Source organism: Falco peregrinus, chromosome 2 (genome assembly GCF_023634155.1).
Source record: "Falco peregrinus isolate bFalPer1 chromosome 2, bFalPer1.pri, whole genome shotgun sequence".
In the NCBI taxonomy this organism is placed as follows: Eukaryota; Metazoa; Chordata; class Aves; order Falconiformes; family Falconidae; genus Falco; species Falco peregrinus.
Genome location: NC_073722.1, coordinates 107,056,199 through 107,071,795, shown reverse-complemented (window position 1 = coordinate 107,071,795; position 15,597 = coordinate 107,056,199). Strand labels below are relative to the sequence as shown.

The following is a 15,597-nucleotide window of genomic DNA, read 5'->3' as shown; positions in this document are numbered from 1 at the left end:
TTTCTCTCTGTTCGTTTCCGTTTCAGGCCTTTGGAAATGCAAAAACCCTTCGTAATGACAACTCCAGCCGATTTGGGAAATACATGGATGTGCAGTTTGATTACAGGGTAACTTGAAACTGGTCCCAGTCATAGCAGGCCTCTGTTGCCTGTGCTTTCTTGTACTGATGTGTGCATCGAGCAATTGTTTTGCATTCTCCTGACATTGTTGTAAACAGAGTCTGTGGCAACAAAGTTTAGTTCCGGTGGATTTTATAGTACATTCTCTTTTTTCTTCCCTCATTTCTCTGTACAAGGAGACAGCTAGATTAAATCCTATTTCTAGGGGATGCAAACAGATACTCCCAAACTAAATCCACATAAATCAGCTGTGATCTGAAGATAGTATCTGTCCTGTGTAACTTTGCACAGTGTTTGTTTCAATTCTGATCCAAACTGCCCCACGCTCTGAAGATGAACATAGTGCAAGAACTGAGTAGCTTGGCGTACTGCAGTCGTTCAAACGTCTCAGTCTGTAATCCCTCCACGCTCAGTGTTGTGTTGCTTTTCCTTTGTGTTGGATGCCTTCTCAGGAGGAATTTTACACACATCAGGATCCTATTCAGTACGTGCTGCAGCCATGATCTGTATAATGGTATCTTACTGTCACTTGACAGCTCCTTTTGCATGTGCTTCGAAACTCCAATTGCCACTATGTTTTAGCTCAAACAGAGACTGTGATACAAAATGGCAGATAATTTTCTGTCTTTTGTAGGCTATCATGTTGTATCCTGTTTGTCTTTGAATAGGCCACCAAGAAGCAGAAATATTTTCTGTGTTGATGAACTATTTCATTGTATCTGGTTTGATTTAGGGGGCTCCTGTCGGGGGCCATATCTTGAACTACCTCCTGGAGAAATCCCGAGTTGTACACCAGAATCATGGAGAGAGGAACTTCCACATTTTCTACCAGCTGCTAGAAGGAGGGGAAGAGGACTTGCTGCGAAGGCTGGGCCTCGAGAAGAGCCCCCAACAGTATCACTATTTAGTAAAGGTGTGCGTTAACTAGTAACTCTTAGAATATTGTTATATTATAGGACCAATAGATTGGTTGACTTTTGTAGTTTCTTTCCCTCACTTCAAAAATAACGCTGAGATGACTGCTTACAATAAAAAACACGTGCAGAAGTGCACTGAGCATGAGTAATAGATATTTGACAATTATTTACTTACTTATATCAAACTGTGTCTTTGTAGGGTCACTGCGCAAGGGTCAGTTCCATAAATGACAAAAATGATTGGAAGATTGTGCGAAGAGCCCTGTCCATTATAAGCTTCAATGACAACGAGGTGGAGGTGAGATGTGTTTATTAACAGCACAGCTGATTTTCCTACTCCTCAGGAATTTTTCTGCTTCCATTAATGTTATTTTGGACCAAAAGCAGCGTTCAGAGTGAATGTGTTCTCTGCAAAAATCCTGAGCCCGCCCCCCCCCCCCCCCAACAACAACAACAAAATGTTCTCTAAGATGTTAATTAACACCAAAATCTTGCTGCCTCTTCTAACTGTGCATTCGTTTCATCATCCTGATTTGTGACTCTTGCTTCCATCCTAGGATTTGCTGAGCATTGTGGCTAGTGTTCTGCATCTGGGGAATGTGCAGTTTGCTGCTGATGAGCAAGGAAATGCTCAGGTCACTACAGAGAATCAGATTAAATATCTGGCTAGGGTGAGTATCACTGGTTAGAGAGACATTACAGGAGAGATGAATTGTAGGGGATTCCTTATTTTGAACTTGATACCGTCGTATAATTTTAGAATATGATTTAGGAGTTCTCATAAATTTAATTTTATTTGACCTAAATAAAATGCAAATATTAACATCAAACCCCTTTAATTGACAACTCCTGTATTTACCACTTGCTCCACCACTGACTTGGGGTTTTCGCCTGCAGGCAGTGGGATAGGGATAGACCTATTCCAGATATGAATTTTAAAGAAAGAATCACACTTGTGGCTTTGCTTAGTCAGTTCTTTGTGCCAGAACAAGCAAGGCCATATCCATGCCAGAAAGGAGGTGGTGTGCAGCAGGAAAGGCAAGGACAGATGCTGCAAAAGTCTTGCAGTGGGAATGGGGAAATGAAGGGTTGTTTCACTGGACTGTGATTTTTTAGGAAGCATTAGTAATAAATCGAACCTACTGCTTCATAAATTAATCTAATATTCTACTGCTTTGCAGCTTCTAGCAGTCGAAGGCTCTGTTCTTCGAGATGCATTGATCCACAAGAAGATCATAGCAAAGGGGGAAGAGGTAAGAACATGAACTGGGGATCTGGGAGGTATGTGGAATTAAATCAAGCTAACGACACGCCATCGGCTCTCTTACCAGAACTAAATGCTTCTCACTTGTCAGAGGAAGCTGTTGGTGCAGGACCCCCACAGCCTAATGCTGATTTGCAGCCTGCAGGGCTGGGAAAGTGGTGCGAGCTGAGCCCAGACGGGGTGCCACTGAGTGGCTGCTTATTAACAGTGAGCTAGGGAAAGTTAATCACTTGGTGGAGTGGCTGCTGAATGGCTTTTTTTCTCCTTCTGCATGCAGCTCATCAGCCCTCTGAACCTGGAGCAGGCGGCCTACGCAAGGGATGCGCTTGCTAAGGCAATATACGGACGCACTTTCTCCTGGCTGGTGAACAAGGTTAACAAGTCTCTTGCTTACAAGGTAAATGAACCTTCTGCTTGTCAATATCCAACCAAGCGTGAAAGGAAATTTGAAGTCTTTTAGCTGTGAAGCAGAGAAATGGTAAGTTGTGTGCTGTACGGTGATTTCTAATTGAATTCGTTTCCCATTAAGAAGAGGGTAAGGAGTACATGCTGTAACTAAATGGGTATAATCCAGTGATGGATCATAGCTGTGAGCACATACCAACATTATATTTTTTTTTCCCTATTGCAGGAAGGAGAGTTTCCAGGCTGGAGAAGTACAACGGTTTTAGGATTGCTCGATATCTATGGATTTGAGGTTTTCCAGCACAACAGGTTTGTTTCAATCAATGTGTCTTGAGTTTTGAGTAAACTCTGCATGACTTCACTCATTATAGCATTTTCTCTGTTGTGAAATAAGACACCATTCCATCTCTGGTTCTCTTAGTCAAGAGAGAAAGAGATGACATTTAAACTTCAGGAAATCAGTTGAATAACTGATAATCACAGGGCTTTTAATGCTTGGAGCATCCAGCTAATACTTAGCATTTCCAGCTGTCAGTGTTCCTGGTATTTTAAAGAGACCGTTGCATTTTTGGGGCATGTTCATGGATACCTTCAGCTCTGCCTTTGCCCAGCTCTCCGGCACAGTGCTGGCTGTTGTGGCATCCTTCCATGGTGGTGTGAACAGGGAAACGCAGCTAGAAAAGAGCATATGGGACTATGGCAGAGCCTGGAACCGCGCTCTGGCAGACAGCAGTGAACTGAGACTCAAATGTGCAGTATCATTTGCCACTTCTTAGAATTTTTTGTGTTCCTCTGTGTGTGTTCCATCCTTCATGTCCTTTTTCCCCCATCCTTCTGGAATTCTTTAATGGTATTCTCTAAATAATTAACTTACTAAATTTAAACAGTCAGTAAATAAATGTTTCACAAAATCTCTTCTATTTCTCTTGATTTACACAGAGCTATACTCATGCTGCTGCCCACTGATGATAGCTTCTTTTACTGTGGTACAGTGTTAGTGATTATTCTTCTGATTTTTGTTTGCAGCTTTGAGCAATTTTGTATTAATTATTGTAATGAAAAATTGCAGCAGCTCTTCATAGAGCTCACATTAAAGTCGGAACAAGAGGAATACGAGTCAGAAGGCATAGCGGTAAGAGCCAATATCTTTTCTACTCTTTCCTTTGTAGCACCTCCTGCAGCCAGAGGAGAGATTAGAAAAGAGGCTGCTAATAATGGCCTCCAAAGTAAATGAATTAAAGTACTTCCCTTTTTCCTTTCTTTTTGAAACGCTTTGGTAACTCTGTGTGATATAGCTAGAAGTGAGTAATGCCATTTTAATCTTTTACTCTGATAAAAACAACAAAAAAATGCTTTTTAAAGGGCACATTAGGAAAAAAAGTTTGATGAGTGAAAAAGCTTTGTTTCAAATTTGACAGAAAGATTATTCAAGTGTGGTGCTGTCTGAAATGTGCTGAAATTTTCATGTGTTTTTCCAGTCTTGAATTGGTTTCACCCAAGTGTGATTTCTTGTCTTTGTAGTGGGAACCAGTTCAGTATTTCAATAACAAAATAATTTGTGATTTGGTGGAAGAGAAATTCAAAGGCATCATTTCTATTTTGGTGAGTTGACAATACCTTTTTAAATGAAAAATTTGGGGCAGCGTAGGGGAAAGCTAGGGGAAGAACATATAAAAAAAATGTTTAAGCTTACATTAAGGGGTGTTTGAGCAGGCGGGAAGAGCAGTGATACACTGAACAGTGACACCATTAGAAGTCGTACTGTATCACCACTGTTTGCTCTCGGGGAAAGATGCTCCCAATCCAGGCAGTCTGGAAGGAGGAAAATGTTTTCCTTTCCAGCTCAACAGTTCTTCATTTGTTGAAGAAGGAGCTGGCCTACCTGTCGAAGGCCAAAGGGTCAGAGTGGGGCAGCATTTCAGGCAGACAGAGTTGGAGCTGGCCGGCGCGCTGGCAAGCACCTAAGGAAATCAATACCACAGTGCGTGTGTTTGTAGGATGAAGAATGTCTGAGACCTGGGGATGCCACAGATACAACGTTCTTGGAGAAACTTGAGGAAACTGTGAAGAACCACCCTCATTTTCTCACGTGAGTGCTCCCAAGGCTGAGAGCAGTTATACTGGTAGGATCCAAGTGTGGGGTAGAGCCCAGAGCTGGAATTACCCCCAGGTGACATGAGAACTCATGGTCTGTGTAACAGTAGTGTCCAAGGTATCCTGGGTCCCACATAAGAAGATTGGTTTTTCTTTTGCAACGAGATTAATTAGATACAACTGGAGCAACAAAACTCTTGTTACTGACTTGCCTCTTCACCGAGCTCTTCCTGGCATCCTACTGCTGCTATGTCCAAGGAATTTGCAGGCTTGCAGCTTCTTGCCTCTTCCAAGATCTGGCCCAATACTTCAGGTGTGACAGACTCTCTGGTTTGGAGTATTAGGCCAGATCGTTCCCCAGCACTGAAAACTCAAGTCAGGTCTAGGAATAACGAACATGGAGCAGAATTTTACTGGTAAAACCAGCATTCAGAGGTGTATATGCATTACAATGATTCAAGCAGTGTTAGTGCTTTTGAAATGGAGAGGTTTATATTGCACTAACTCACCTATTTGCTTCCCCAAGGATATCGGTGTCCTCCTCTGACTTTAGCAGCCTATCCACATGGCCACCATGCCAGTTCAGTCGGTGTCAATTCCACATTTCACCTTTCGGATTGTTTACTTCAGTTTCAGAGCTCCACGTGTCTTTTTATTCTTACTGAATGTTCTGCTTGTGCTCAGATGAGGATCTGTACAGCACCTCATGTGTATGCCAGCCTGCTGCCTCTACTCTATAATTTCATGTGTACGCAGAACCACCCCGCAACCTCGCCGGGAAGCTGAAAGTTTTCCCATTTGAAATGAAGATGAATACATTTTATGACATTGTTATGATTTGCTGGTTGAGAGCTTTCCTATTTACTTCTGGTCTTGAAAATCAGCAAGTCGGATGTATTCCCTCCCCATTCTCTGTTCACATAGTCCCACTCTGGGATCAAATGCCGTTGTGCTTTTTGAAGTGGATCCCCCCAGTGAAACAGACGTGTTTCCCATGAAGCTTCTTTGCTTTCTTACCAGGCACAAACTTGCTGACCAAAAGACTCGCAAGTCACTAGGGCGGGAGGAGTTTCGGCTTTTGCACTATGCTGGAGAGGTCACCTACAGCGTTGCAGGTAAGTGTGTGCATCATCTCTGCTCTCTCTCACTCTTTTCTCCTCCTCCCGTACTCTGCCCTTTCAATTAAACCAGTTTCACCATACAGTAAAGAAAAATCTGGGCATGGAATATATCCACACCTCACTTGATTAACCAGATTAATTTCCCATCTCAAATTTCTGCCTTGTTGTGCAGTTCCTGTGGAACAGCAGTGGCAGCCTGAGTGGTTTCTTTTTCTTCTTCTAGGTTTTCTAGATAAAAACAATGACCTTCTCTTTCGGAACTTGAAGGAGGTGAGTGTGGATAGAGGACATTTCCAATACTCAGCAGAATGAGGAGTTTGGTTTAACATGAGGGGCACCTAAGGGGAAAGATTCTTCTAGACTCCACTTGGAAACTGTGTGGCCGTAGGGCTGCACTATGAAAAGACAAACTGAGGTGCCCAAAGTTCATTTTATTACTAAAAAGCAAACCGAAACAAAAAATGCAAACAGTTTTGTCCCATGTTTCTTTGATAGTTCTCTGAAGGCTACTCTGTACTTTATCTCTGAAAACGTCTCTCTCTGCAGACCATGTGCAACTCTGAGAATCCCATCATAAATCAGTGTTTTGACAGGACAGAGCTGACAGACAAAAAGAGACCTGAAACGGTAAGAACATGAGCTGAAACGTGGCTATTCCCTCTTTTAAAAAGACATGTCCTGTCTAACAGGGTAATCTGAGTGCAAACCTCTTACATTTAAAGCCGGGAGGCTGAGGTTTGCTCTGCAGCCACAAGTACTAGCTGTAAGTCATTGCTTTTTACATAGTTTTCTTTCTTTTCTCCTAGGCAGCAACTCAGTTTAAAAACAGCCTCTCCAAACTCATGGAAATCCTGATGTCCAAAGAACCATCCTACATTCGCTGCATTAAACCTAACGATGCTAAACAGGCTGGTATGACCCTGGTGACTCTTCCTTTTTCCTATGACAGCTATATATAGGCCTCTCTGCCAGTCATGAGGCACAGAAAGGAGCTCAAATGAGGAAGCCCTGCAAGATTTTTTCATGTTGGGTCTGTGTCAGAGCTGCTTGTAGGGAGGGGGTGGCAGTACCAGCAGCCAGGAATCAAAATGGGAGCACTGGTCTTGGGTGGAGCAGGGTCATGTTTAAAGTGAAGAATTACTACCCTACATAACTTTATCTTAATGACCTTTATTCTCCCTCATTTCTTCCTCCTGTATGCATAGAACATCCTAAAGGAGAACTTTGTTTTGGAAATAAATATAAATGTATATTAAAAGGGGGGGGGGGGAGCGGGGGGGACATGGGACGACAGGAGACAAAGTTTTGTGGGACTTGCACTGCAAGGAGAGGTTAGAGGTTAAAGATAATTGTGTAAGACACAACCAAGAATGGAACGTTCCCCTACTCCAGATGAAGGGACAGCTATACGTTGATTATGTTTCTCTATTTTCATGCTCTCTCAAGATCGGTTCGATGAAGTTCTAATCCGACATCAAGTGAAATACCTGGGATTGATGGAGAACCTCAGAGTGCGCAGAGCTGGCTTTGCATATCGAAGAAAATATGAAGTTTTCCTGCAAAGGTAGGGCTTCTCTCTCCCTGCTGCTCCCTATCTCACAGCTGTTGAGCTGTTCTGAACAGCCAAGTGACAGCCCTGACACCTGGAAGACTTTATTTTCTTGCCTGAGCAAGAAGCATGGCCTCTCTCCCTTCCCATCACCCTGTATGGATGGTGCTTCTCTCCCTATGCTTTCTTCTGCTGTCAATTTTCAGATACAAATCACTTTGTCCAGAAACATGGCCTACGTGGGATGGGCGGCCCCACGATGGGGTGGCTGTGCTGGTGAAGCATCTTGGCTACAAACAGGAAGAATACAAAATGGGACGGTTAGTTCTGCTCTTTTCTTAATTTGAGATTATGAATCATTGGACGTCCATGCCACTGCTTTTAAATAAGGCTTCTCTATCTAATGGGTGAGGAAAAGATTAGAGATCCCACAGGGGATGCTAAGGGCAGGAAACAAATTTCTCTGGCATGTTAAACATAATTCTACATTTCTATTTCTAGAACAAAGATTTTTATCCGCTTTCCCAAGACCTTGTTTGCAACAGAGGATGCTCTGGAAGTGAGGAAGCAGAGTCTGGGTGAGTCACACACACTGCAGTACTCCATGGGCAGTTAGCTGTCTGATTTCTGATTTTTTTTTTTTTTTTCCTGTTTGTTTGGGGAGAGATTTTTTAAAACACTAAGCCTTTTTATACCAAAATCTGCTTGGTCACAATTTCAAACTGCTGTTTTTCTTGCCCTTTCAGCAACAAAAATGCAGGCCACGTGGAGAGGTTTCTACCGTCGAAAGAAATTCCTGCACATGAAACACTCAGGTATGAGAGAGAGAGGAAGCTGGGCAGCTGCGTGCGTGGAAGTGGCTGTTGTTGTCAGAGGTGACTTGAGTTTGATGTGCAAGAAGGAAGATTGCCAGAGCCTTGCTGGAAGGGGAAGGGAAGGCGATGGTGTGGTACCCAGCCCTTCCACCTTTACTCTGCAAGACTCCCAAGCAGGAGCAGACTTAAATCATGTTCACCCAGCAGCCCCCAGCTGCTGCTGCTTTTTATTAACGTTTACACTTTGTATCATATTTATATTATTATATTCTTCCCCTGTGCCACCTTGGAGGCTGTTTATTTCCAGAGCACTCGCCGGTGCCAGTGCTGTGTGGAGTCGCTGTAGGTACGAATGAGCTCACCTAGTGCAAAATCTTTTGTATTATTTTTAGCAATAGCCATCCAGTCCTGGTGGCGGGGAACTTTGGGACGCCGAAAAGCTGCCAAGAAGAAGTGGGCAGTGGAGACTATCAGAAGGTGCGTAAAGCATAACCCAAGTCATCAAATGGGTGCTTATTTTTTAACAATGAGATTAAACGTTCTTGTCACTTCAGCATTGGGCTTTTTAAGATAAATTACAGCTATTAAATAAAGCCCAGAAAAGGGTTGGATTGGAAGAGACCTCTAACAATCACTAGTTCTGATCACTTTTCTAATAAAATTTTCTTCTTCTTCAGATTCATTAAAGGTTTTATTTACCGGAACCACCCTCGCTGCCCAGAGAATGAGTATTTCCTTGATTACATCCGTTTCTCCTTCCTGATGAACCTCAAGCGTAATCTACCAAAAAATGTTTTGGACAAATCCTGGCCAACTCCTCCTCCGTCGCTCTGCGAGGTAGGCACACCTGTGCCAGGGCTGGCAAGGGGCCTGCAGGATGGAGGCCACAGGCCACCAAAGGCTTTCAGAGCAAGAACGGACCAGGTTCTCGCTCAGGTTCCACGCTGTGTTAGCATCTCTAGTAGCAGAATTAATCCAAACATCATCACGTGGGTGTAATTATGATCTGCAAAGTTATTAGTGCTATAGCATTGAACGTTCTTGCAAGCATGGTGCTGTTGCAACACAGTTTTCTCCTGTTTTTTTTTCATCCATTTCTGAAACTTTCTTCCCTTTTTCTCTAAACAAATTAAGTTCCCTCTGGCCAGTTAAATTGGCTGCAGCGCAATGTGGTTGCCTGTGAAGGACATATTAAGCTTCCTCTATTGCCATTATTGTTCTGCATATGGCAGAAGTGGGGGGGTTTATCTGATCAAAGCAAAATTCTGCAGAAGGTGCCGGTTACATTCTCCAAAGATCCAGGTGTGTTTGGATTGCAGGTACAGCTGGAAGCAAGAAAGGGCATGGCAGCAGCAAGCAGAGTGCTCCTGGTATTCATTCTCCCTTCTAAAGCAGCTGGAGAATGTTGCAGTGCAAACTCTCTTGGAGAGGTGGAAAATAAGGAATAGGAAGTTTAACTTTAAAAGCAACTCTCAGTAATGAAACAGTACTTTAGTTCAGCCATGCATTTTCTGCAGTCGCTTCTTACCTGTCTTTGCTGTTTGCATTGGTTTGTCAGCCAGTTTGAGCTACTTTTATTTACTGTGTGATTTCTTCGTCAGGCGTCCCAGCTCCTGCGCCAGCTGTGTATGCAGAACATGGTCTGGACCTACTGCAAGAGAATCAGCCCGGAGTGGAAGCAGCAGGTACGAGCCACCTCCATGGTCACAAACTGCGCTGAGGTTCCCACGAACAGGAGGGGGTTTGCAGCATTATTTAGTGTAAGGAATGAGGGAGGGGAGGGAAAAGGGTGCTACTACAGAGGGAGTCGCAGCAGCAGTGGAAGAACTTTTGAATCACTGAATTCTTCAGTGGGTGGTTAAAAAGCTCCACAAGAACATGGTGGTGATGTAGGTCAGAGACAAAAAGCTAGAAGGCTACAACGTGCATAAAAGAAAAACAATTTTATACATATTTCAGTACGTACTACGTAAACAGCACTGCATATCCACACCCCTGTGTAATTTCTATACTGAAAGGCCCCATTATTCTTCCCATGGAAGATAGAAACGTAAGCCGCTGCGTCGTTCTGGTTGTGCCACAGAAAGCAGAGAGTGAGAATGCAGCAGACACAAGCCCAGCCATTTTTCAGAGGAGATACATTAATAGTTGCTGTTCCTAGCTAAAAAGAATAAAAATGATACTAATATTTGGCTCAACTTAGTCATGGAAAGGTAGGGAGAGGGTATTTGGTTTCTACTAAAAAAAAAAAAGGCTCAGTAAAGGGACATAATCAGAAACATACATTAAACAATTTAGATGTAACTGTTAGGACATGATAGTAATAGTTGCCATTAAGCTTTTTTTTTTTTTTGCGTAGTAAATCATATCGCTTATGAAGACCTGCAAAGTATTAAGCACACGGAACGAAATGCTGTAGATTAGTTAGTGGCTGAGCCTGTGATTAAGGACAGAGGATTAATGCCAGCCAGCACGGAGCGGGAGGTGGACGCTCACTCAAAACTAGTAACTTTCACCCACATTTTTACCTGTAAATGATCCCAGGCACTCCACGCCGTGCAACAGCACCCGTAACATGCATTTGCCCTGGTTCCTTGTTCGCTGGTTTGTTCCGACTCCCCGGGAGCTCGGGCTGGGAGCTGAGCAAGGGTCATGCTCACAGTGCGGGGTGCCTCGATCCTGGAGTCCCGCCGCTGGGAAAGGGACCGAAGGTTTACGGTGACTGGTCAACTCACCAGGGAATCCCCGGGCTAACTCAGTTGTACTACTCTTTCTCAGAGGATAAGGTAGAGAGTACTGACTAGATCAGAGCACCGTAATGAACGTGTTACGTGGTGCTACTAAGGACGCTGCTCTGCTGTCAGTACTTCAAGCAAAGATGCTGACTCGCTGAAAGGCTTCAGGGGTGGGGGGAAATAACCTGAAACATGAAAAAAGCCATACGGGGTAGAACAGGTTTAGCTTAACCTCTTCCTCCTTAAGAGAAACTCTGCAGTGGGAGAATTCTGAGACTTTTTAAACACCAGCATTACCAAAATCCGGAGAATAGATGTCACGTCCAGCTAACTTCAAACAGGAAATACAATACGTACTTTTGAGGGAAAGAGAAAGTAAGAAAAGTTTCCTGCCCCTAAGGGGAGGGTAGCTGTTGAAAAGGTCGGGGAGGTATGGAACATTTGGTGTGATTTTGTGACTAGTATGATTCAGGAGGTCAGAACTACATGCTGCTAAAAAACCAAAAAGGGAACATCTCTTTAAGACAAATTTATCTTTATCAAGGAGGAATTTTATACTAAGCAAGAATACATCTTTTGTCCTTGCAGTTGGAACAAAAAGTAATTGCCAGTGAGATTTTTAAGGGTAAAAAAGACAATTACCCTCAGAGTGTTCCCAGGCTCTTCATCAACACTCGACTCGGTGAGTAGGCGTTGCAAAGTTCAACAACAAGAAGGATGGGGGAGATCAATCTACTTTTCTTGCTAGAAATTTCTTTCTGACCCCCACCTCTTTGATTTTAATATAGGCAATGAAGAGATAAATGCTAAAGTCCTTCAGGCTTTAGAAAATGAAGCCATTAAGGTGAGATATGTGTCCTAATACTTTTGTTAAGCTTCTGCAGTTATTCAGCAGAGTATCAGATTAGATTTCTGAAGAAAATACAGCAAGAATTTTACATTGTATTAAAATCTTGTAACACCTTAGAAAATAGTCTATGGGAAAGAGAGCTGATGGCTCAGTAATATGGTTTGGAGATTTGGGCAAGTTTAACTACGTCAGTTAAGAACTGAAAGGGTTGCAGCTGGCACAGCTGGAAAGGAAAAAATCTGACAGACTGAAACTAAATCTGGATTTTTCAAACCCACAGTCAGACAGCTGTAGTCATTAAGTTACGGTTCCAAACTCCTCTAGGTCAACAAGGAAGTCTGTGGCAGAACTAAGAACAGGACTCTAAGGGACTGTCTGTATTCCCAGTCTACCAGGCACTGGTCAGCGCCTCCTGCAAGCTCTCTGGGCTAGAGGGAAGGTAGCTGACAATTGAACAAGTTGCATTTTTAGCACTGTTAACACTTATTTCAGTATGCAGTTCCTGTGATCAAGTACGACCGGAAAGGATACAAAGCGAGAGCACGGCAGCTGCTCCTCACCCAAAACGCAGTCGTCATAGTTGAAGAATCCAAAATCAAACAACGGATCGACTATGGCAATCTGACAGGTAGGAACGGTTCCATAAATGGGGCTTGGCTCAAGTGACTGAGGCCAGCTGTCACCTTGGCGACAGTTAAAATAAGTAATAACACGATAACCAATTTGTCCTGGACAAGAATGGAATTATCGGACCCTGACAAGCATTTTAAGTCAGTAGTATCTTGAAACGGAGTTTTTCTAAAATTAAACTCTAAAATAAAATGTCACAAGAATTACTCAATTCATCTCCCCTAAGCCCCTTCCCAAGTCATCTCCCAGTTGCACATCTCAGCTCCGCAGGGGAGTTGCACCACTATTACGCAGCAGCTGCCTGGGACGCTGCTATGGCTTTCAGGCCTCTACTTACTTGACCAGGACTTGATCCTTTTAGGGGGGGAACTTGGTGAAAGAGAGAGAGGTTGAGAGAGAACCGCTGAGCCCGTCTGGTGCATTGTAGTCATTACCCGGCTTTGTCTGAAACCCCTCTGTTCCAGCCCCCAGCTCAGCTACAGTTCCTCGTTACAGCTAATTTTGATGCTCGTCATTTCAATATTAGCCTGATGCAACCATCTACTGCATTCGTAACTGTCACCATTTGAAGTGGTTTCCAAGGGCAACACTAATTTGAGGTTCTGTGACTCCCCTAAGACGCTGTTAGGGCAGAGATGTACGTTCATCTCCGCTAGGGCTGGGCTGGCTCAATTTAAAGAGCTCATCCAGTTTGTACCGTGTGCCAAGATATTAAACAAAGTCCAAAAATAAACTATGAAGAAACAGCCGCTCCTGAGACAGCACAGTGTTCCTTAACTAGTCCCTGCCCACCTACCCAAGGGAGAGGATTTTTTTTTTTTCCGTTTAGCAAACATAAGCAACTCATGGCGGAGGCTCAGCCTCCTGCTTACTGTACGGCAACACTGTATTCGGAGCCCGAGTTGGTCACAGTGCAGCGTAATGAGAACCTGAGGGCAGCTGAGGGCAGGATCCGCAAGGACCAGTAACACCAGCAAGTGGGGAGCGGGTCAGGCTGCCCCAAGCCTGCAGGGCACACAAGGTACTCCCACCAAAACCAGTTTTCTGGAGCCAAGTTCCTACAGCTGTTCTGGCCTTTCTTACCCAACGGTGGCAGTGGCTGAGGAAAGACAAGTGACCACGTTGTTCCCGTTGTCCCTCTCCTCCTTAGCACCCCAGTAACTGCACCGCTCACACACCTGCGGGGCCAGGACAAAGGGTCTGTCCAGTGGGGGCTGAAAAAGTTTCAGTCATAGGTCCCTTAACTGGCCAAAGTAGCTCTTGTACCAACGGTCACAGAGTCAAACCCAGGCATTCTCCCTACTCCTGATGGACCAGTGCATCTGGAAGTTTCTTTCCCATCTTAAAGAGCACAGTTTAAGCCAACTGTCACCTTGCAGCTTCTTCAGCCTCTCTGCCGAGATGTTAGCGCAGAGCTTCGGTGCAGCTTCTCAGCTGTTGGGTGTCTCAGTGTGGGAACAACAGCTGCTGCGTTCCTGGGAGAGGTTCTGAACCACATGGGAGAACCCCAGAGGTGCTGTGCTGGGTGTCAAATGGCCCTTCTCTGTTGCAGGCATCTCCGTCAGCAGCCTGAGCGATAACTTGTTTGTGCTGCACGTGCACTGCGAGGATAACAAACAGAAGGTAGCGGGACTCTGCCGTCATTTCTCCAACCACCTCTAGAAAAAGTTCTAAAGCCACAAAGAGCAGAAGATCCAGCTGGGGGGCAGGGAGGGGCGCACACGGTGACATGCATGTAACTGTAACTTCGTACCAGCTCCAAGTAGCATTTCACTTCTCTTTCCTCGTGCTCACAGCTGTGGTTCACCAGTGACACGTTCACCAACAGGACTGGTGCCATCCCTTGCCCCCGTTACTAATTACTTGTAAAAAAAATTAACTGCCCTAGGTGCAGTGTTACCCACAACAGAAGCCCCACAGATAGCCACCGAGCCTGGCGTGTTTTTCCACGCTAACCTACAGGGATAGTTCTGCCTCCGTTAATTACAACATAATCATTTTGGTATACCGATACCACAAAACCAGGATCATAACCCATTGTCTCTTTCCTCCCAGGGAGATGTTGTACTTCAAAGTGACCACGTGATCGAGACGCTAACGAAAACAGCCATGCAGGCGGACAAGGTCAACAACATCAACATCAACCAGGGCAGGTGAGCGAAGCCGAAGCCCCTCCCAGCAGCTGCCTTGGTTCTCCTGTGCTGGTTCCGAAGGGAGCTCTGCTCCAGCGTTAAAGGGCTACAGAAACACGCCTACACGTCATCAGCGCACCTAATACACCTTAACTGAGGCTCCGTGTCCTTGAAGGAGCAGACCTATTGCAGCTCAGGAGCAATATAAAGCAGCCACTTAAGATGGGAAAAGGGTAAAACTAAGCTAGTGGAGAAGTCACAAACACTCATCAAATCTGTTCTTACCTCTTCTTCACAGCATAAAATTTACAGTCGGGCAAGGCAAAGAAGGCATCATTGACTTTATATCGGGATCAGAACTGCTTATAGCCAAAGCCAAGAACGGCCATCTAACAGTGGTGAGTACAGGCTGGGGGGGAGAAGGGGCACTTTGCGTCCTGCGGGCTCCAACCCAGAGGCTGGCACGAAGCCCTCCTTGCCGAGACAGACACGTGCCACGCAACGTTCTCGCTGAACGCACGGCCCTTGGTCTGCCAGCCTCTCCCCCAGCTGGAGCTGTGCACTGCACTCCTCCTGCGCTCCCCGGAGACTGCCGGGCTTACTCAAACTCATCAAGTGATTGTCCTATCAATCACTTCTGTTTTCCTCCCCAAGATTCAGGCTTTAATGCTAAACTCTGCTGCAAATCAAGTTGTAGAAAGACATTTAAAAACACAGGAAGCGAAGCGAAAAAAAATCCTTTTCCCTTCTCAGATTGTTTGTAGTCTCCCCGCTAGTCAGGCCTAGTGATTTATGCATGGTCAGATTAGAAGTTACTCAGAAATAAATCCCAAACGTACTCTGCCTACAAGAACGAGCTCCCCAGTCCCACTGCAGGCTGAGTAGCCTCACAACAGCCAGCGTTTCCACTCTGCTCTCCCCCAAAACACCCTCCTGCAGAAGCCACCACTGTAGCACTGCCGAAGC

General features: G+C 44.7%; 1 protein-coding gene across 3 annotated transcripts in view; it reads left to right on the top strand.

Annotated features, from left to right (window-relative positions):
- Nucleotides 1-15,597, top strand: part of MYO1C (myosin IC) — a 58,871-nt gene that overhangs the window by 40,000 nt on the left and 3,274 nt on the right. For all 3 annotated transcript variants that reach the window (XM_055794178.1, XM_055794179.1, XM_027791026.2), the window contains 27 exons: nucleotides 27-107; nucleotides 853-1,032; nucleotides 1,236-1,334; nucleotides 1,594-1,707; nucleotides 2,218-2,289; nucleotides 2,578-2,697; nucleotides 2,932-3,014; nucleotides 3,732-3,837; nucleotides 4,227-4,307; nucleotides 4,703-4,794; nucleotides 5,820-5,914; nucleotides 6,144-6,190; nucleotides 6,467-6,547; nucleotides 6,727-6,832; nucleotides 7,367-7,484; nucleotides 7,676-7,789; nucleotides 7,971-8,047; nucleotides 8,216-8,284; nucleotides 8,677-8,761; nucleotides 8,962-9,121; nucleotides 9,886-9,969; nucleotides 11,608-11,701; nucleotides 11,808-11,863; nucleotides 12,362-12,497; nucleotides 14,052-14,122; nucleotides 14,555-14,652; nucleotides 14,930-15,029. In XM_055794178.1, coding sequence (XP_055650153.1) covers nucleotides 27-107; nucleotides 853-1,032; nucleotides 1,236-1,334; nucleotides 1,594-1,707; nucleotides 2,218-2,289; nucleotides 2,578-2,697; nucleotides 2,932-3,014; nucleotides 3,732-3,837; nucleotides 4,227-4,307; nucleotides 4,703-4,794; nucleotides 5,820-5,914; nucleotides 6,144-6,190; nucleotides 6,467-6,547; nucleotides 6,727-6,832; nucleotides 7,367-7,484; nucleotides 7,676-7,789; nucleotides 7,971-8,047; nucleotides 8,216-8,284; nucleotides 8,677-8,761; nucleotides 8,962-9,121; nucleotides 9,886-9,969; nucleotides 11,608-11,701; nucleotides 11,808-11,863; nucleotides 12,362-12,497; nucleotides 14,052-14,122; nucleotides 14,555-14,652; nucleotides 14,930-15,029 — 2,619 coding nt within the window. The remainder of the gene's footprint in view (nucleotides 1-26; nucleotides 108-852; nucleotides 1,033-1,235; nucleotides 1,335-1,593; nucleotides 1,708-2,217; nucleotides 2,290-2,577; nucleotides 2,698-2,931; nucleotides 3,015-3,731; nucleotides 3,838-4,226; nucleotides 4,308-4,702; nucleotides 4,795-5,819; nucleotides 5,915-6,143; nucleotides 6,191-6,466; nucleotides 6,548-6,726; nucleotides 6,833-7,366; nucleotides 7,485-7,675; nucleotides 7,790-7,970; nucleotides 8,048-8,215; nucleotides 8,285-8,676; nucleotides 8,762-8,961; nucleotides 9,122-9,885; nucleotides 9,970-11,607; nucleotides 11,702-11,807; nucleotides 11,864-12,361; nucleotides 12,498-14,051; nucleotides 14,123-14,554; nucleotides 14,653-14,929; nucleotides 15,030-15,597) is intronic.